General features: G+C 38.6%; 1 protein-coding gene across 3 annotated transcripts in view; it reads right to left on the minus strand.

Moving 5' to 3' along the window:
- Positions 1-12,835, minus strand: part of LOC308374543 (CAP-Gly domain-containing linker protein 4) — a 33,294-nt gene extending 20,459 nt beyond the window's left edge. The window contains exons 1-7 of one of the 3 annotated variants that reach the window (XM_080850338.1): positions 9,431-9,551; positions 9,210-9,281; positions 7,706-7,846; positions 5,791-5,930; positions 4,645-4,738; positions 3,976-4,137; positions 3,706-3,824 (exon numbers count right to left, since the gene is read on the minus strand). In XM_080850338.1, the coding sequence (XP_080706464.1) occupies positions 3,706-3,824; positions 3,976-4,137; positions 4,645-4,738; positions 5,791-5,930; positions 7,706-7,832 (642 nt within the window). In that variant the 5' untranslated portion in view covers positions 7,833-7,846; positions 9,210-9,281; positions 9,431-9,551. Of the gene's footprint in view, positions 1-3,705; positions 3,825-3,975; positions 4,138-4,644; positions 4,739-5,790; positions 5,931-7,705; positions 7,847-9,209; positions 9,282-9,430; positions 9,552-12,745 lie in introns of those variants that run through there. The other 2 variants (XM_080850339.1, XM_080850337.1) reach the window with 2 other exon arrangements.
- Between the last annotated feature and the right edge of the window lie 8,477 nt (positions 12,836-21,312).

Genomic DNA, 21,312 nt, shown 5'->3' on the forward strand with positions numbered 1-21,312 from the left:
CCAATAAGAAGTAGGATTGGTATAAATTAGGCTAAAATTAATGTATGGGTTACTAAAGCCTTATCAGACAACAGGAAGAAGACAGCAGGCTCAGCCTCCACAATCTAACCCCAGACCACCTACACAATTCAGGAATATCAAAGTACAATTAATTTCTACTTTCCACCTTCTTTTTATACAGGGGCGAAGAAACAAAATATCTAAATTCACTGTTATTCTAAAGCTTGACTTGACTGATTCACAGATTAATGTGTACAGATATGGTCAATTTCTTCACAAGGCAAATGAGTTCACTGAACATTTATGACCGTCTGAAACCTCATACCAGCCAAGGCAGGAGGGAGGCTAAATGGCATGTTACCACTGATTAGGCTATAATGTGCAACAATGAGCTGCAATCAGCAGTGTAAGAGCACTGACTGCGATTGTGTCAAACAGTGGGGAAGAGGTGAGCTTACTCTTTCATTTGAGATGAAATGAACAGAGCCCAGTTGAAGCTGACCTTTGCTGTGCCACTCATTAGCTTTTGCACCTTAGACTTGGCAGAAGCTGGCTATGCCATCGACCAGAATCTCCCCTCAGACTTTCCTCTACAGGCTTTGCACTTGAAAGAATGTCACTCTCCATGAGTGTTGTGGGTGTTGAACAGAAAGGGGTTCATAAAGTACAATGCTGCCCTCTTATGGAAAAGCAAGGTAATGTATCTAATGAGGAGTTGTGTTTGAAAATGAATAGCTCCTAAGCGTAATGTCTTCACACGCAACACAATGTATGTATTCTTAATTCAGTTAATCACCGGAGAAAACAAACAACTCTTTCTAAGTCAATGTTATTAATATAACAGCCATTGTAAGTGTGTATCTCAATGTAAAGGCACCATAAAAGGCAACTTATAGCATTGATTAGCTTCTTCCTATACAAAATAACAAGTGCCCTCCATCTAAGTCATAAAGCTGTAATGGCCCCAGCAAATGTTCCTCCATCATAGAGGCCATAATCAATCAGGCAAAAGACAGTCAGTCAACAGAGGTCAGAGATCAAACGCAGCCATTTTCTCCACACCCAACAGGCAATAAATAATACGCCACTGAGCCAACAATCTATTTAGCTGAGTGCTAAGAGTTGGGCTCACTCAGTCAGAAAGTAACAGACAAAGGTTGCCGAAAGCCCTTGGTGGAGTCACTTGTAGAGGCAAAGTGACAAATGTAAGCCCAATGAGCAGGAAAATGCCAATTTCTCTAAACAATATATTAATAAGCCCATAAATCAGGGAATCATTGAGCCCCTTAAGGCATGAGAGTAATAATATCCTTGGTGTTGCACATTCAATTGTGTTTATCTGATAATCTAGTCAACTAATTATTATTATTATTATTATTATTATTACTTATATTTGTAATGCGCTTTTCAATGACCCAAAGTCGCACAGTCATAACAGTGGTTGTAAGCTACGAGAGTCGCCACAGCAGCCCTGGGGCAGACTGACGGAAGCGTGGCAGCTCCGACCAACACCAACATTCATTCCAACATTCATTCAGATTCACGATGTAGTGTGATGCATGTCTTTATGATGGTGGGGGAAACCGGAGTACCCGGAGTAAACCCATGCAGTCACGGGGAGAACATGCAAACTCCGCACAGAGGAGGAGGAAGGACCTGGGAGGAACGGGATACAAACCCCAGAAACAACCAGGATTGAACCCAGGTTCAATTCAGGTTCCCTTCTTGCTGTGAGGCGACAGTGCTAACCACTGAGCCACCGTGCTGGTTATTGTGATCTATGTGGCAAATGAACAAACTTCCATTCATGTCAATATGTCCACATGAACACCTAAGTCTGCTGATTTAGGATTGCTGTTTAAAATTGCCTTGTTATCACAGTTATAAAAAGAGGATTGATTTGATTGAATATTTTTATCCCACAATGGTTCTCATTAAGGTGTGGTAGGAAAAAAGTGTGGAAGCTTAATAGGTCCCATTGCTGTTGCCTGCTACTTTCCAATATCAACAGCTTATGTACTGATATGACTGTCCACAAACACCATGATTCAATTTCCTTTGTAAGACAGACTTTTTAGACAGACACGAGGAATCATTTGATTTAGTGAGGCCGGTGATGAGGAACGCTACCAAGAGCTAAGTGGTAGATGACAAAAGTAAAAATAACCGTGGCAATTGTTTTTTGCTTCATAAGCCTAACCGTTTTTCAAGCCAGGGACTTTTCAGGGAGTTAACAGTGTCAGAGTGAAACAGGGGCCTAGTCTCTGACATCTGCTGTTGTGCAGCGCATGACCCCTGGGTGTTGCACTACATGGCCAACAAATTAGTTCAGGAAATAAATTAGCTTTTTTTTTTTCAAGTGGCTGTAGGGAGAATTTGAACATAGGGAATTGATGTTGGCAGCACTGTGAGTGTGTGTGTCACACATTAGAGAAACAGAAATACATGTGTCCTCTGGCTCTTAAAATGAATGAATTTGCACCCCAAGAGCATCATGAGGGAAAACATATTGTGAAACGTGTGAGATGAAGTGAGTGTGCTAAAATACTAATATGTTGACAACCACAGATTAGGAATAGGGGTCCCAGAATTGTCAGCCTAGCCAACAATTAACTCTAATATTGACCTTTTGTCCAGTGATTTGAATCATTTTCTTATTATTATTGATAACAAGTCCCTTTTGAAAAACCTGGCCTAATGTCCAACACCACACAAAAACATTTCCGTTCATTCACAGAATGGAGCCCATTATAATGACTCATATTCAGTGGTTGGTTCTGACTGGTCATCCTAGGCATATGCACACACTACATGTATAGTGGCACACAAAAAAATGGTTTGCAGAAGAAAAAAAATCATAAGGATGCTTACTGCTCCGTGCAAATATTATGCAAAGGGATAGTTATGTATCTTAAAATATCCAGGGCTCAGCTTTAATGCTAGTGCACTGTCTTGAACAAGTTAAATATTATAACAGACAATTCAAAAACAAACAAGTGTACATTCATCTGTGGGCTCCCAATACTGAAATAAGATTTATCTATACTTTCACCTAGTAGAATTGTTCACGGGAGATTTTAGTGTCAACAACATAGGCTTTACACCTACGTTGCCTATGTAATATTCAATTTACTTACAAAGTTTTTCCAGCCACAAAAAAGCCTGCCAACTGCTAAGAAATCATAATGTAAAAACTGTAACTGTAATGGCTGCTACTAACAAAAGTTTTCTAATTTAGTAAATTCATCAAAAGCTTAAAATATATCTGGCTTGTCAGGCAAGGGCAAGAGATTCTAAAGGGCAAATGACTGAAGATGTTTATGTCCACCCCTGAAATACATCATTTAGGGTTTGGGCAATGCATACACAAATCACTGTATCAAGTGAGTATGTAGGTGAACTTAGTAGTATTTAGTATGTATTTAGTAGTATGCTTGTTAGTCAGCTCAAACATACTAAGAGTACTGGACATGAATGTGTGTGTATCTCCAAACACACATTCTAGGTCTATATCTCTTTAGTATGTGTGAGCACCTTACACAGCAAAAGTCTTTGTAGGAAATCATGAATTTCAAAGTTAGAAAAAAAGCAGAGGTGAATATAAAGAAATCACAGACCTGCAAACGTTGGGGTGGCCAATTCAAATACAACTGAACTTTTTGGAACATTCTGAAGAACCGTATAATAAAAGAAGGTCAAACTCACCCGAAAGGCCGGGTTGGCTCCCATCTTCAGCAAACACTTGACAGCAGGCGTGCACAGGTTGGAGGCAGCGATGTGCAATGCGGTGCCAAAGTCAAAGTCACTGCAGGTGGCATCCACCTCTGGAGACAGAGGGCATCACAGACACATAAGAGAGAGGGGTCAGTGAACAAACACAAAGTAATCCTTTCCGTCTAAGACCCAGAGATCTAAACAGAGCACCTCATCCTTCTTTTCCCCTCCCTCTTTACTCCCCCTCTCCCATCAACTCACCTCCTGGTTGGGAGGCCTCTAACACAACTCGGATGAGCTGAGGGACGTCAAAGTATGCAGCGTAATGCAGTGCGCTCATGTTGGTCCAGCGGCTGCGTAGGGAGGCCTCTGCACCCAGTAACAGCAGCTGCCGAGCAAAAATGGCTGCCCGCTCTGCATCACCTGGGATGAGAGAAACACCTTTAGTAAATAGTGAGAGTCCCTTCTGAAGGCTAAGAAAGGTGTCTAGGTCACAAAAAGTCAATAGATTTGGCCCATAGTTTATTGTTCTGTTGCTCCTCAGAGGAGATCAGGAGTGCTGTAGTTTTCGGCTTCTGTTTTTTTAGGAAATGAGAGCATTTGAAAAAATCTGAAAACTATTTCAGAAAAGCATCATTCTGTATGAAATTAACCAAATTCTAAGAATCTTCCAGATGAGTTTTATAGAAACCTAGTGCAACTCCAGTGTAGTAAAACATTTAAATGACATCAGGTCATTATGTCATGGTTTAAAAAAAATCCTTATTCATGACATAAACAAACAATAAAAACATTTGAGAGCAGAAAAGTAAGGTAGGGATACCAATTAATTTTGGTGAACACAAGTAAAGCTATTATGAACTGTTTATGTAAATGGTAGAGAGGATGTAGGACGCTTTCAATACTGGCATGTATGAGCTAATGACCCACCAATGCCAGGCGCTCCTGCCTTGCAGCAGTAATGCAGAAGACTCATGTCAGTCAACCCATCCCTGTCATTCACGCCGCAGCCTCTTTTCAGGATCTATACAAGTATAAAAACCATGAAAATTATACAATTCAAATCTAATTAACGTTGAATTTAGTTAGTTGAGATTAACCTAACACGAGGTGCATGCAAAAGGTTCTGAAAATGCGCCTATAAAAAGTAAAAAACCTCCCTGATTTCAATTTCAATGGCGTCTCCTTCGAGGTAGACACCTTGTGCAGCAATACACTACTGAAAAGTACATTGCAAATGGTGCTGGATATGCTTAAAGAACAGGACATCCAGGGAGCGCTCCAAGTATGGGAGGATCACTGGGAGCGGTGTATCACTGCATAAGGTGACTACCTCCAAGGAGATGGCAGCCAAAATTAAATCAAGTAAGTTTTGTGCTTTTTATAGACGCAATCTCTGAACTTTTTGATCCCATCTCGTACATTCTAATCCAAAATAAATTCTCTACAATGTAGCCCTCGTATGATGGGCTATATCAATCTCAATTTTAAGGGATTGCTCAACAACGCTATTGGTCAGCTTTAACCAAACCTTTTATTAATGAACTTCGGCCTGGCATTGCCAACTTAGTGCCTTTGATCACACCTTTACTGCTTGCTTTATTGCTTGAGCAACAGTGCACATGCGCTCCCATTTCCGCCAGCCGTAATAGTCCCCAAAATAGGGGGCTTTATCTGCTTATAATATATAAGATACTAATCATACCAAAATGTGTGATTAGCATTGTGTGCATATCAATCCCTGTAACTTGGCACACACAACAGCTTTTCTTAAACATATCCCAAGGGAAAAACATGATTCTCTACACATCAAACAAATCAATCAGATTAAGGAGCTATCTTCTGCAGTCCTCTGTGTTGTTATATATATACATCCCGTTTTTGTTCAGGCACAATTTCCTGAAGGTCCTCAAACCAACAGTTGTGGTTGTGGTGATACCATTACCAACTGGCTTTACTCCAGTGAATGTAAAATCAGTTAGAAGTACATTTTCTTGCATGTCTCCTATGTGATGAGGCCTGTAGTAATTATAACACAATTATGAACACAGAAGGACAACATTGTGGAGTGCAGACCTCACTGCCAATGAGGCTGATGTTCTTCTGGACTTGGGGAACCCACTGCCTTAGCACTGCAAAGAGCTCAGGCACTGTGGTCTGTGGGTCCCGCAGAACCTCCCTGCACAGTGGATCATTAGGGTCGAAGAAAGAAAACTCTGGAGAGGGAGAGAAAAGTGGAAACTGTTTCAGATATACAAAGGTTATTTCAACCTCACAGTGGCATGCAAAGGTTTGGGCACCCCTGGTCAAAATGTCTGTTACTTACAATAGTTAAGTGAGTAGAAGATGAACAGATCTCCAAAAGACATCAAAATTACATTCCAAAATCAACATTATAAGCAAGAATAGTGTATTATTTCTATTTTATACAATTTTAATTCACTTCAATTAAATTCAATTTTATTTATATTGCGCCAGAACAATACAATTGACTCAATGCGCTTAACAGAGCCCAGTGCCTGGACCCCCTTAGTGCAAGCACATTGGCAAAAGGTAGTGATGTTACTTCGAGACAGAGCGCGTATCGAAGCTTGGATTGTTTTGCCGAAATTACGTCACTGGTGATGCCAGAAGCCCCATTTGCATGAAGTGCTTCACCAAGTGGTTAGTTGGTTCACTTCTGGCGGGAAGCTTCGATTATAAAACGTCCCAATTTCCATATCGTATTCGTGGTTGTTGTCAGTGGTTGGAGACATAGTGGTAGTTAGAGACTTAGAGGTAGTTTAAGATTTACGGTACAAACCCATGCCACCGTTGTGAGCGACTTCCATCGCTTTGAGTGGGCGTGGTGTAGCGTGTGGAAATAGCATACAGTCCAACTGTCAAAGACGACACCAAACAATCTCATTGGCTGCTGCCGGGAAATATCGCTCCTCATTTGCATAAGTTTCAACATGTTCGAATTTTCAACGGACGCGTCGCTCAGATCGCTAATTTACGTCACAATGGATTGGCTCCCATTGAAATGCATTGGGTTTAGAGATCGCGTCGCTCACAACGGTGGCATGGGTTTGCACCGTTAGCGTTAGTTGGAGAAAGTTGGAGAACGTTGCACAAAGGACATTGCCCCCTTTTCACTGCCCTGCATTTTCATTGACCAGATGTCCAATAGAACTCTCACTACCCTTGGTTTTACAAAATTGCTGACCAGTATTCCAAAAGCACTTTAACTACCCTCTGTTCCAACAGTCTACAGAAGAGAGTGAAGATAATAAACAGGTGTTTTTATCTGAAGCATCTGATTAAAATGTGCTTTTGCTGGGATTCGAACCTCACTTGACCCGCATATGAGGTGCCGTTGACTAACCGTTGTGCCACCATAGAATACTTAAATAAATATTTCAAGCAATAATTAGAATTAAAAAATACAAAAAGAAAGGGTTGTTACTGAAGAACCCTCAGAACAATCAAAACAATGCTGATGTTACCCCTGTCATTTTTTGGTTTTGTCTCTTATAACAACAAAGTGACGTACTCTAGCAACTACATAGTGTATGTCTAGAAAGAAGCTTTCTTTATATGTCCAATGAGCTAGTTAATATGTGCAACAATGTGCGTAATGATGTAACCATGTATTCAATTATTACATTAGTTGAAAACTATTTTTATCGTTTTCAGTCGATGAAGTTTTATTAGCCCTATATCAAAACCAGTCAAAGTAAATTGAAAAAAAAAATCTTGAGTTTAGTACATTTAGTGGTTTTAATCTCAATACATTATCTGTTTGACACAATGAGCAACCTGATTCTTCTCCATGTATTGCAAACAGAACAGAGAGGACAGTTACATCAAATTAATCAGATTAAATAATGCTGTTGGGCAGATGTAGGCAGCCTTTATCATTTCTACTCTATATTGAAATAGGGTACGGTAATAAAGCTTCAAAGTCATTGCAATCCTAACTTTCGTACCAAAGCACGTTCTTACTCACCACAGTCTGAGGGCATGGGAGCTGAAGCCACTTGGTGAATGATTGGGCGTTCGACTGAATGGGGGAATGGGCTTCTGAATCTCCCCTGACCCTCTACGGGCTCCAGCTGAACATCCTCCCTTGTCATGTCCCTCTCAGGACCTGGGAAATGACACCATATAAGAAAAAAGTTTGGTAAGTTCCATCAGCAAACAGACTTATGGTTGTGGGTAAGGTATTTAGCAGATGCTTTTGTCCAAATAAACATCACACAAAACAAAGACAAAACAAAAACAAAATCAAAATCAAATTTAAACTCAAACTTAAACAATCAATGAATAATAATAATAATAATAATAATAATAACAATAACAAGTCCGGATACTAAAACTATCATTACATTTAATACCTCACACTTAAAAAAAACGAATTAGATAGATGATGTTTAGAAAGGTGAGTTTAAATGTATTAAGGCTGTCATTGGAACAGACAGAAGTATGTAGATTCCACCACTGAGGTGGAGTGAAAAGGGTCATCGAGAGAATGCAAAGACAACACTCATCAAAAGAGCGGGGTGGTCGAGAGGGTGAATAGCACTGAATTATGGTATTTAAATAAAACGGTGCCAATCCAGAGGCTGTCCTAGAGATGAGAGTGAGGGACTTAAATGTAATTCTTGCAGCTACAGGGAGCCAGTGAAGGGTGACCAGCAGAGGAGGAGTTACATGTGTCCTCTTTGGTTGATCAAAGACCAAAGTGCTGCTGCATTCTGAATAATCTGCAAAATTCTCACAACACATGCAGGTGGACGTTAAAATTAAATTGCAATACTCTAGTTTAGAAATAACCAGGGTCTGCACAGAAATGTTCACCATGTTCCATGTCATGTTCACTACCTGCTAGCTCTACTACTAAGCAGATTTCCTTTGATGACCAAAATCTATAAGAAGCAATACAGTTCATTTACCTACAAAACATATCTCTTGCATGCCTGCCAGACTCAACCTTTGCCACCTGATCACAAGTAAGAGAAATTGTGTTTATTCCTTTCAGAGAATTTTTCAGTTGCATCCCAAAGCATAGCTGTTTATCAATCAATACCAACAAAACGTTTCTGTCTGTCTGTTTGGCTCCTCCTATACTCATAATTATTATTTAACAGCTAACCTGATATTTTCGCCTCGTCTATTACTTTCAAATACAGGGACACAAACAGAACTTAACATAGTCTACCTTCTAATCACAAACCTTTAAATCAGTACTTCACAATGCTATAACTTTGGACCTCATTCTTGAAGATTTTCTTAAGTGTCTCTTAAATGTCTTCTTACAAACTTCGTAAGGATGAGGATGTCTGTAGAATTGATGTGAACGCAATTACCAAAGATCTTATAAATTCAGTCCTTAAGAACATGTGATCACGTCAATTTGGCCTATCTATGACTGCTGAGCTGCGTTCCTAAACCTGTTCTTAGCTAAGAACGAATCCCAGATGAGAAACCATTCAGGAATGCCAGAATTGTACCTGGAATTTCGTAGGTGGAGTTAAGATTGGTCCATTGCTCTTAACTGGCACTCTCTGGTAAGCCAAGGCAAACTGTTGATAAGTGTGCATAACAATCAAGCTTAAGCCTATGAAACACATAATTACAAATCGCCAGACAAATCACATAAGAAGACAAAAAGCAATGATCCTGATTGAACTAAGCTTAAAAAAAGCATGACAAAAGTAGCTTTTTGACCTACCATTTCTGAGGTAAGTGGGCTTAGACCTGTTATATTCCATGACAGAGTCATTTATAAGCATAGCTATGCAAACAGGTCCCAAAATAAATCCTGGGAATCGGGTGCCATCGCTACACTCCCACCCTAATATCCAAGTTCAACTGTCTCTCTCTGCACCTTCACTGCCTCGACCCCCCCACACCATTTTTTCAACACCATGACTCTGTAACTATTTTTAGAAAGATACATGAAATGCCATGGCTCAGAATCAGAGCTACAGACCTCACACTCTTTGGTGGGACACTCTCCCACATTATACCTATACATTGGCTAAATCTGTAATGTTATGGAATTTCTTCAAAGTTATAAGGCATGTGTAACAAATATCTCAAGATCTCAGAGACATTTACACAGCAAATGACTTATTCTTTATGTCCTGTTTCTAAACTTCAGGCTATTTTAAATACTGCTATTCACAGTTCTGTTATACAGGCAGCCTATGTGTTGGAGATGTTATGATTAAATGGTTCCACTCCAATCCCAAACATTAATGTCTCTGCGCCCTTGAAATTTTGGAGGGGAAAAGGGTTCTCTCAAAATATGGAACAGTTTAATGGGCCACTATTGGCACTAATGCCTCGGTGTTACCTTCTGACGAATTCCTGGGTTTACACCAATGAAAGTATTGACTGATACATTGTTTCATGTACATGCTTTAAAAATATATATATAATAAAATAAATGTATTAAATGAAATGATTACCTCATAATTATCAATGATTTCTACTTTAGTTTGACTTGTCTTTTCTTTAATGTACATATTGCACAGTGTGTCCGCTGTGAGAAATGTATCAGTTTAGTCTTCCTCCAGGACACCCATACCCATAAACTTTTCAAAGTCTGTTAACCTAGTGAGGGTCTCTTGAAACTTGCAGAGAAGGATGGGGGTATGCAAGATAACGACAGTTGAAGGGTGAGAATGACCTTCCACTTGTATATTAGCCTATGTTAGCCCCTGTAAACTTTGTACGTAAACAAGTACTTCTGAATCTCAACCACTTTGGCTGCTCAGTCTTAGTTTTATTTCTTTGTTACAGCAATAAAATGTAACAATTAATTTACATAAGCGTTGGAAAATCACAGTAAGTCGGTGGGAAATGGTTTGCACATGCCAATGGCCATCTCTTAGGACCCTAGCAACACAGACCATCTCTTGAGACCCTAGCAACACAGACAATCTCTACCCTCTGCATTTCTAGCAATACAATATAAATATAATTAATTAAACACTTTTGCTAAACATTATTATAAATCAAGGTTGCTTTTGCACATTATACTTGTATACCTGACCTACTAGATTAATACAGTCCTGACAGCACCCCTGCAAATTCTCAGTCAATCCTCTTTATCAAATATATAGCCACTACCTTCCCCTGCCCCGACATCCAGATTCATATTGGGGCTTCCTCAATTATAAAAATGCACATGTTTAATGTACGCTTGGGTAGCAGCAAATAATGCATGTTCAAGGTGGTAATGTGGCAGTTCCACCTCAAAGTGCATTATTATTATTATTATTATTATCATTATTATTTTCTGGAACCTGAAAACCATGAAGTCCATTATCCCATTAATACCATGGTTGGCACACTTGCATTATGTTAATTTGCTGATACAATTTCTACAGAACAAACTCCTATTACTAGTTCTACATTGATGGTTGCTATGGCCAAAGCCCAGTTGTTAGTTCCATCTCATTGCCAAGCTAGCATATCCCATGTAAAATGACTGTGGTCCTTAGCCCAAATGTAGTGTAACTGTGCTGAAAGCTATTTCAGACATAACAGGTTACTACTCTCGGTTCTTCTGTCAGTCCATTCATTTGTAACTCTGTAACAACAACAACTAAACTTCACAACGAACCTGGTGAATTGATATCAGGTGCAATACGGTGCAAAACCTCCTGGGTCTAATATAATAATTAAACACCTAGTCATTAACCACAATTTAACACACTGTAACGTTAAACACCATAATTTGTCAGTCCCCAGTTGTCTTTACTGCATGCTTTCAAGGTTTGCTTAAAATAGCCTATGTTAGCTTTCTAGAATGTAAAGGAGCTAACTAGTTACTTGTTGACATTCTGTCTCCCATGTAACGTACGTCACTTGAATGGACACAAGCAACACATCAGCTGAAATATAGGCTTTAATTAATCCACAGGGATGCTGATATCTTCATCTGGCTATTACACCTGCAACAGTTTTTCAAGTGTCAGAAAGTTTGGAGGAAAATCCAACTGTCCATTTTGTGATCAATGTTTTGATGTTGCATGTAGGTAAACTGCCCTGCAGCAGGGCCAATGACACTTCTCAACCTGGCATGTAGGAAAGCTGCACCGCTGGGCAAAAAATACTTCTTAACTGAGCCACCATAAAAGCTGCATGCATGCGCACTAAACAGCATTAGGCCAGAGCGCTGCACTGTGACAATGTGGTGACAACTGTCGCAGGAGAAGCCGCGCCAAAAATGAGCAGTAAAACAATAAAAGTTAAAAAGAACATTATGTGATTGATTGCCTACAATCACATAATAATACAACTTAAGAAGAGCAATATTGTGATTACTTGTGCATATTGCGCTTAATGCATTTTTATTATAGATCTAAAAAAATGCAATAGGTCAAATTTGTTAGAGTTTCAAACACTTCTTATACATCTCTGCCCTGAGATGAACGGATGCTTTTATTTTCTGTATTTGCGCAGCTCCTGTGGACCGCAAGGGGATGCATAGCATTTACTAGTGAGCGCCATCTAGCGTTGGATCAAACCCGGAAGTATAGACTTGGGGTTGACAACTACCAATTCTGTTATGAATTCAGGCATAGGGTTGCCTCTGCATCATAATTCAGCCGATACTACTGATATCAGCATGACCTATTCATACCCAGGCTCCTCCACGGTTGTTGTAAAAGAGTCATAACTAGCATGTTAGGGTAGCACTCTGAGTGAATGCTTTAAGCAGCATAATCATACAGTTCGTGATCCAAAGATGAATCTAGACTACTAATCGTAGACTACTAAATTGTCCCTTAACGTTCAATTTCGAAATGGTGCCTGCTAGCTAACAGGTTCCCATTAACTGTTTAATCTACTTTCCTTTTAGCCGGCAAGCTAGCTATTCGCTTAACTAACAAACAAACCTTTGCCAACTATTGCGTTAGCTACCGTTAGGCATTTATATGTAGGCTGCTTATAAGACGTCTGTTGGTTATATAATCATACAGACATAAAACATTATATAATGCAGTGTACTAAACTGTGCAACATATCATACCTGTCCCCTCACGATGACTGTGCTCCTTGATGTACTTGTTCAATGGGTGATTTTAAATCGACAGAGAACATAATGTGGTCTTGTTTCCAACTGATACACTAAGGGGGGAAGCCGGGGAACCATCTGTCTGATCATTCGGTACCAGGCAGATTAGGGTAACATGAGACAATTTGATCGCTGGTCTGCTGGTACAGCAGCGTTTTACCAGCGACAATAACCGCTATTCGTCATTTTTTTTTTTTTTCAAAATAAAAGTCGGACATTATTAATTCGTTTTTCTCATTAAACAATGCTGTTGTAAGTCTCAACCGGGTCACATGCACAAGGCCTACACTAATCACCTACTGATGAACATCAAACTTCAAAATGTGGCTGAAATAAACAACAAATGGTGCATCCTTGATATGGGGGTGAAATGAAATCCTCATAACATGCACAGACGCCAAATGAGAAAAGGAAACCAATGATAGCATGTGTCATCTGTGATGAATAGTTTCATTTGATTGTGTTGGAATCAGCATTAACAAAAAATAACCCAGAATCTGTAGGATTTATTTGTGGCTCTTAATCATGTTAATATGGAATTCATCCAATAAAGAATTGTTACACTGTAAAAGGAATTGACAGACTGTGTCTTAACAGGAACCTCTGTGTCAGCTCTTCAGATGAAGATGCATGTGAATACAATACAGGTGAGAGGACTGAAAGCCTAACAAAGAATCGGGACAATAAACAAAATAGTCAGTGCTTTGACAACAGACAAAAATATAAAAAGGGTATATAGTGGATACTACTACGTGACTGCAGACAACTATGTTACCAGCAGAATACAAACAATAATACAGATTCTGCCATACAAGTTACGAAAGAAGCTTAAAGCTCAAGCATTTCGGGAGCCAGAAAGAAGAAAACGTGACGCAGCAATGAAGAATATTTCATTAATTTGAATGTATTTAATGTTTTACTAACAAACAGGCTCAACACAGTATTCAACTAAGAACAGTGGTTTCTAATGTAACAAATTTGCAATTTCGATTGTTTCTCTGACACACTCGAAATGTAGCAATCTTATGAAAGGTTTTTCTGAAAGAGATACCAAGACAGATGCCAATGAAAAGTTGTTTACCAAAAACTGAATTGGAATAAAACATTGAGAAAAGGGTGGCTGAGGTAAGACAATCTTGAACATGTCCCCTAAAAGGCTGTGATCTTGTTTTGTTCAAATTCTTCAGGGCCTCATTTCCATAGTTTTTCGTCTAAATTTGTTGTACTTTTCTCTACCATCTGTGACTACTCTCTGCACTCCAATCTAATGCAGATATCATAAATTATGTTTTGAACTTCAGTAAGTGATTTAACATTTGTTAAGACACTAAACATGCACAGGATGTTGCAATATTTGACAATCAATGGCAGACTGGTAAGTCTTATAATTAGATATAAATTGTATTACAAATGGTAAGGTGAGGTGTTTATTTCTTTTCTGGTCAATGTTGCTTTTTTAACAACAACAAAATCAGTTTCAAAAACTTGCAAATATATTTTGAATATAAATGTTCTCACCAGGGATATTATAATGATTTCCTCTCTACCTTAAATACATTATCAATGATAATTTGAATGTTATTTAGGCTGAGCCACTGAACTGTGGAATGGCTGAATTTGTGTCATCCTTAACACTGTCATCATGTGCAATTATTATTCCTCAGTCAACTTGCAATTAGTATAAATACAACAGCTATATGAAATATTTTTATAAAACGGCCACTTAACATAGCGTACAATTGTGGTCAGTCTAACAATAATGATATATTTAGGTTTCCTCCAGTAGGAGGTAACCTATTGTTATTGTAGGCTTTCCTATTATTATGTTAGTACCATGGGAGTCAATGGCAGCCCCTAGAACCATATGGTAACTTTTTGTGAAATTTGGCACACTCATTAAGGACAGTCCCTTCTTCATTCACACCAAGTTTCATGGCTCTCATTACACCACTCTAGCGCCACCAACAGGTCAAAGTTGGACTTTTGTAACACACGCAACTTTTAAACCGTATGACCGATTTTCAAAAATGAGGTACCATTGGATTCCCTGGATCAAGACGAATTAAACCCACCCCATGGTCAATTTCCGGTTATATAGATTTTCCGCTATTTCTGGTTTGATCAAAAACCTTTGAAAGCATACTCCTCCTACCATTTTTGGCAAATCTTCTTCAAAATCACTGATGATCTTCAGACCTAGCCTCACAAAAGTTACTATTTAGAATTTTGATCGTCACAACCGTTTGTCCGGTACAGCCACTCAAATTCAGCAGAAAAGCGGCCAAACAGGAAGTGAAGTCATATGTCAGCAAATATTTGAGTGAAATTTACGCCACAGTGTGTGTTTAATTCATATTGATCCAGGGAATCCAATGGTACCTTATTTTTGAAAATCGGTCATAAGTTGCGTGTGTTAACACAAGTCCAACTTTGACCCGTTGGTGGCGCTAGAGTGGTATAATGACAGACATGAAACTTTGTATGAATAAAGAAGGGACTGTCCTTAATGATTGTGCCAAATTTCACAAAAAGTTACCATATGGTTTGTCCGGTACAGCCACTCAAATTCAGCAGAAAAGCGGTCAAACAGGAAATGAAGTCATATCCCAGCTAATCTTTGAGATATCAACACCAAACTGGTATGTCACTTGGAAGACACTACAACATGTTCCCATGTGCAAAGGCAACTTCATATCTTGAAAAATGATTGATATAAAGCAAATTGGATACATTGTTAACGCTAAAATAATGCTTTACACATCTGCAGGTCAAAAAGTGAAACTCTGATTCAATCACAAGTTCATATGAAGACACTTGAGAGTGTTTAGTACACAAATCTGAAAAAAAGTTGACTGTAAGATGAAAAGTAGATTTTTGGTGAATATTTGAAACATGCATGCTTGACTACTTGCTAGCGTGGTTCTCTATAGAATGTCTCTCTGTCTCCTCATCCGCGCGTCTCCTAAATCTCACACACTCAGTCTCCCCTTAACACACGCGCAGGCTTTGTTTTACGCACACACATTCTCACAGACACACAGCTTGGTGTCACACACATACATTCTCACAGACACACAGGGTAAGCGCACACACACAACCTCCACTCAGTCTAAACTTCAGGGCAAAAGCATTGTAAATGTTGGATTTGAAATGTAATATCCCATTGGCAAGTCTGCAGCATGGATTTTTCTATACAGTGACAGATTGTCACAAAATTACATTTATCCCTGGTTCGCAATGTTTGGAGGAGGAAACCGCCATCGCTGCTTGCAGCTATATTTTTTGTTTTGTTATGGATGTCATTAATATCATGTTGTTTTCATGGTCTACATTTTGTGAAAATTTGCTATTAAGTTATGCCACAGTCGTACATTTTAGATCAAGTGCCAGTGTAGGTGGATAGATTTGCACAGCATCCATACACTGCAACACTACCCTCACGAGTCCTGCTGAAGTTCAGTAAACTAGATGATGGATTAAGCTGACTCTCAACTCAGTAGGTACATGTAAAATATCTTCATTACAGCCTAACCCTCTGCTGTTTATTTTGACGCTTTTTGCTACCACATTGCCATCAGTTGGACCTATTGTCGCCAGCTCTACTGAACTTATCTTAGTTTCATTAAAGGAGCTGCTTCATCAGAGAATCAGTTATTTTTTTCAGATATGCTTTTGGTACACTACATTTCCTGTCTTGCTGATAAATTTTCAAGCAGACATGGAACATTTATCAAAACTGTTACAAGATATATGGGCCATTCTACCGAATTTGTGTAATATGCAGTCCCTCAACAATAAAAACTATTTACAGAACAATGAAGTATTTAGGCATAGATATTTACTAAGAAAATGTTATGGTCTATATAAAACCAATGCATTAAATGAGATAGTGATAAGCTAAATATATACAAAATCATCATTTACAGCCTAACCCTTTTGGGAAGTAGCTGTCCCCAACCCTGACATCTAAATTTCAATGGCTGTAAATAACACTTTTCAATTTTTTAAGATTTTTTTCAATGATCTAATTTCAAAGATCTTTATGATTGGGTTTAAACAGAACTTGGAATATTTAGATTTATTGTGGGTTTAATTTTTAAATAAATAAACTATACTCAAAAAATGATGTCCCCAGTTTTCATGTCACTACCGAAACACAATAGTTTTAGTCCATTGGCTGAGCCTGTGTTTTAGCCACGACCCTGCATTTTTGACCATGCAGTGACACTGCATCCCTGTCCCTCAAGGTTTAATGGTAAGTAGCTAAATCCCATAGTTTTTATATAAATGTGTTCCAAAGTCTGAAAATCGACGTGTTGCCTTAAGAATTGCCACTACCGAAACCCATGTTTTCTTCAATTAAGTAAACCTTTTGGGGTTTCATGCAAAATCTTAACACTGGATGTTTTTAAAAAAATTAAGTATATTGAGTAATCAACTAAAATGTTATGATACTGATTGGATTAATGTATGATCAATTTCATCAATCAACAACTCTGGAATCAATATGATCAGTATTTTGCATTTTACGAAGAAATATTGCACATTTTGATGAATTGTATAAATTGAACTTGAAAATTTGGTAAAAATTATTTCATTGTGAAATCCTTCAAGAAATATTTGTAAAAATACTCTTCAGAGAAGGGAAGGAAACACAATCTGAACAGGTCAATAATAATACTTTTTTACTATAGCAAATGTGATGTTTCAGTAGTGACAATTTTTGGAAGAGGAAAAACATTTCAACACATTCTGGAAATACAATATAAAAATTGACTGTTCTTTTACTAGATATGTGTACTTTAGATATGGTACAATATACATACGGACAAAGTTTTAAAACATAAAAAAAATCTAAATATTTCCGACCTGACTTTGCACCAATTCGGTAGAATGGCCCATATAGATATACTGTATAGGACGAATCATCTTAAATTAGATTTGTATTTCAAGAAGGAAATACTAGTGCTAAACAAAATATTATTTAAATTTTTAACCAATATAAAGTAAAAGGTTTGAAAGTTGAAAAGATATTAAATGCATGCGAGAGAAAGGGGGAGGTAGAGAAAAGCAAAAGCTGTGTGGGAGCTGCTGAGATGGGGAAGGTCATAAAGACCAACAGAGAGATAGACAGAGAAATTAGGAAAATGTCGAAAGACAGATGGAGAGACAGAGAGTGGGGAAAAGAGTGAGTGAAAGAGAAAGGGTATAGGCCTATAGGCTACAGAGTTTAGACACAAAGAAATTAAGAAAGCTATGGGGAAGTTGAGACAAAGACCTTTACAAAACCAAGAACATGGGTTACAGAGTAAGATGGTACAAAATAATGTAAGCACTTAGTTTATCCCCCATATAAGCATTTTATGCTCACACTTTAAGAATCACTATGTAAACAACCACCACCAGTATGAAGATTCCTTCTGTCATGTAGGCTACTGTATGTTAGTGTTTTCTGGGTGGGTAGTATACCATGACAAGAATGGCTGAATCATCAGGAACAGTTTCCAGGGTGGTTTTTCAAGTTGTAGAGTTACATACACTGATTAAATATATGATTCACCTCAGCTGACTCCTTTTAAATACATTTTTAATTATCTAAATCAGTGGTTCTCAACCGGGGGTCCGCGTACCCCTGGGGGTACGTGAAGGTAGTCCAGGGGGTAGCCCCTACGTGAGATTTTTAAAAGATATATTAAAAATTAGCCTCCATTCAAAAACAATTTAAAAATAGTTATTATACGGCTCTTCAGAATGTTCCAAAATGAACGTTGATTTGTATGGGCCATATGTGGGTTAAATGTCTGCGTTCGCAGGTTTGTAATTCCTTGATATTCACTGCTGCGGAAAGTTTATCACCGCTGTCATTGGCAACGGGTTTTTTGCTTCTAATTCACATCTTTCATATCATTCCGCAAGTAGTTCGGTTAGTTAACGTAACGGAAAGTCATTGAAACTTGAAGTCAGAAGGTGGATTGCTAAGCATTTGCGTGCAGAACTATTTTTTTCTTAGCGGAAATCACGAAATGGCAACAAACTCATTCAAAAGAGGTATTCTGGAGGAATGTCTTCTATCGTTTTGGCAAGTAACTGTATAATAAGCGCGATTTTTTCCCCGCGAAAACATGGGAGCTGAACACACACACTGCTGCTGCACACAGAAGTGAGTTGGCTCTCTCGAGGGAGAATACTCAAACGGCTGTTGGAATTACGATCTGAAGTACAGACCTTTCTGATTGAGCACAGATCCCCCAATGCCACACAGACTGGCTTGCAAATGTGTGCTATCTGGCAGATATTCAGCAAACTGAACGAACTGAATATGTCTGCAGGGAAAGAACACCAGCATTTTAAACCTGTATGGTGGTAGGCTTCCTGAAGAAAGCAGTGCTGTGGAGAAGAGCCTCTGCACAGGGGGATTTCACCTGATTTCCTCAGACGCATGATTTCTCTCTAGTGAGGATGTGGACAGAGCTCCAGTCCAGTTGGTCATCGTGGGACATTAGACCAACTTGATTCAACATTTTAATTTTCAATTTCCTACTTTCCTGACATGGAGGAGAAATCTACACAGCTGGATTGGGTGAAAACCCCATTTCTCTTGTCCGAAGCATGTGGAAGCTCTGTTACTAATCAGGAAACACTCATGGAAGTGTCATCTGACCGTGGGCTCCATCTGCAGATGAAGTTTGCCACATCCACACTCACACAGTTTTGGATTTGTGTGAAGCAGGAGCACCCTGACCTGGGAGAGTCATTTCAGTAATTTCTCTGCAATTTCTCTTTCAGTAATTTCTCTGCAATGACTGTGATCAAAACAAAGCAGAGATACAGACTGTGCCTGGAGAAGAGCTTGATCACAGCTGTTGCCTCCTTGCCACCAAGACTGACAAAGATTTTCAGTGAAGCACAAGTTTCTTACTAAAATGTAATTGCAAATGCACTCAGTTCAATGCAACAATGTTCAATGTTCAATCTTCAGTGCTGACAGTTTAATAAATCAGACAATGATGGCATAGCGCTGTGTATAACATATTTTTTTCAATCAAAAATGCTTTGCGCTGGTTAGGGGGTACTTGGCTGAAAAAATATATTTCACAGGGGGTACAATACTGAAAAAAGGTTGAGAACCACTGATCTAAATTATCAACAGCCGACTGTACATGTTTTCCAATATATAGTTTTATTTTCCTGGTCATCGTTTTGTAATGTTCCACACTACTGAATGGTAGGTCAACTGGTTTTGAACCATGCATTGGGCCATAACTGAGAGAAATAAAAAAAAATAGAACTGAGATGGAAACTACCCGTTGAAGAGCAATGAAGTTATATTGAAGGTGTATTTTAATTGATGGTGCCATTCCACGGTCCTATGTGCAGCAATTTAGTAACAGCTTTTTAGGGCAAGGAGTTACTTTTGTAGTTCTAATATACAATAGTTACAATAAGATACAAGTTGCATTTGAACATTTCTACCCGTTCATACTTGCTGACAAATTTCTATGTGTTCTGTTTCACTGTGTTTTCATCAAAAACAGCATCAATAGAGATTCTTGAAAATAAACTATGATAAGCAGGTATACTGTACCATTGAAATACATCTTAAATGCCTGACACACTAGATGACTACATCATATGCTTCTCTCTACTCACTTGAGGTAGATTCCCCTCTCAGCAAATCCGTGTGTAACTACTTCCTCCTCCTACAAGGCCAATGGCGTAGTCCCGTAATGACGTCAATAACCTCTACTAACACAGCAGGGGTTATTGTTGGGTCACTGTGTAAGATCCAGTCGCTTACCACGAATAGTTCTATTTCAATGACATATTCTTGACTTTTTTAACATTTGTGTATGTTTATATTAATTATGTTGAAATGATTACTCAAAAAAAATCAAAAATAATAATTTGTTACTTTCTGACACAGATTTGGGTGAATAAAGCAGTTAGAGCTGCCTATGCAGGTATTTGTATAGCCTTTTTCTATTTCTAATATTCAAGGAGATGCAACAGTTGTTGCATAGACTGATATAGTGAGGTACTGTGCAAGCTATAAAAAGGTACCTGAAAAGAGCCCTGATTACCTTAATAAGCTTAAAGTCTTAGGAGCGTGTGAGTTTTATTTGTTTTAACATGACATATGTGCACACTGAGGACTGGAGGCAAAGCCTCCCTAATCCTTTCAGCTGCTCGTCCACCACACAGAAGAGGTGGAGCTCCGCTGATTTCTCTTAAGAACCGAAATGGAGAAAAATCAAACAACTTTTGAGGGACTGAGCGACTAATGATGGGATACTTACTATGTGGATTTATCTCAATTTGGTCTTACACGGCTACCTTTCATTTGTTCTTTTATGGAGATAAAAGCAAGCTGTCAGATACATCAGTGCATTCGACCATCTGAAAATGACAGGTACAGCTGGTGGATAAAGACCTGAACCAGGCTCTCTTCATTTTGAGGATTTCTAGGCACCTTGTTGTGTTTTCACTCTGCAAGTACGTAAAAGAGTCCTAAGGATTCTAAG

This window comes from Sprattus sprattus (genome assembly GCF_963457725.1).
Source record: "Sprattus sprattus genome assembly, chromosome: 13".
Taxonomy (NCBI): Eukaryota; Metazoa; Chordata; class Actinopteri; order Clupeiformes; family Clupeidae; genus Sprattus; species Sprattus sprattus.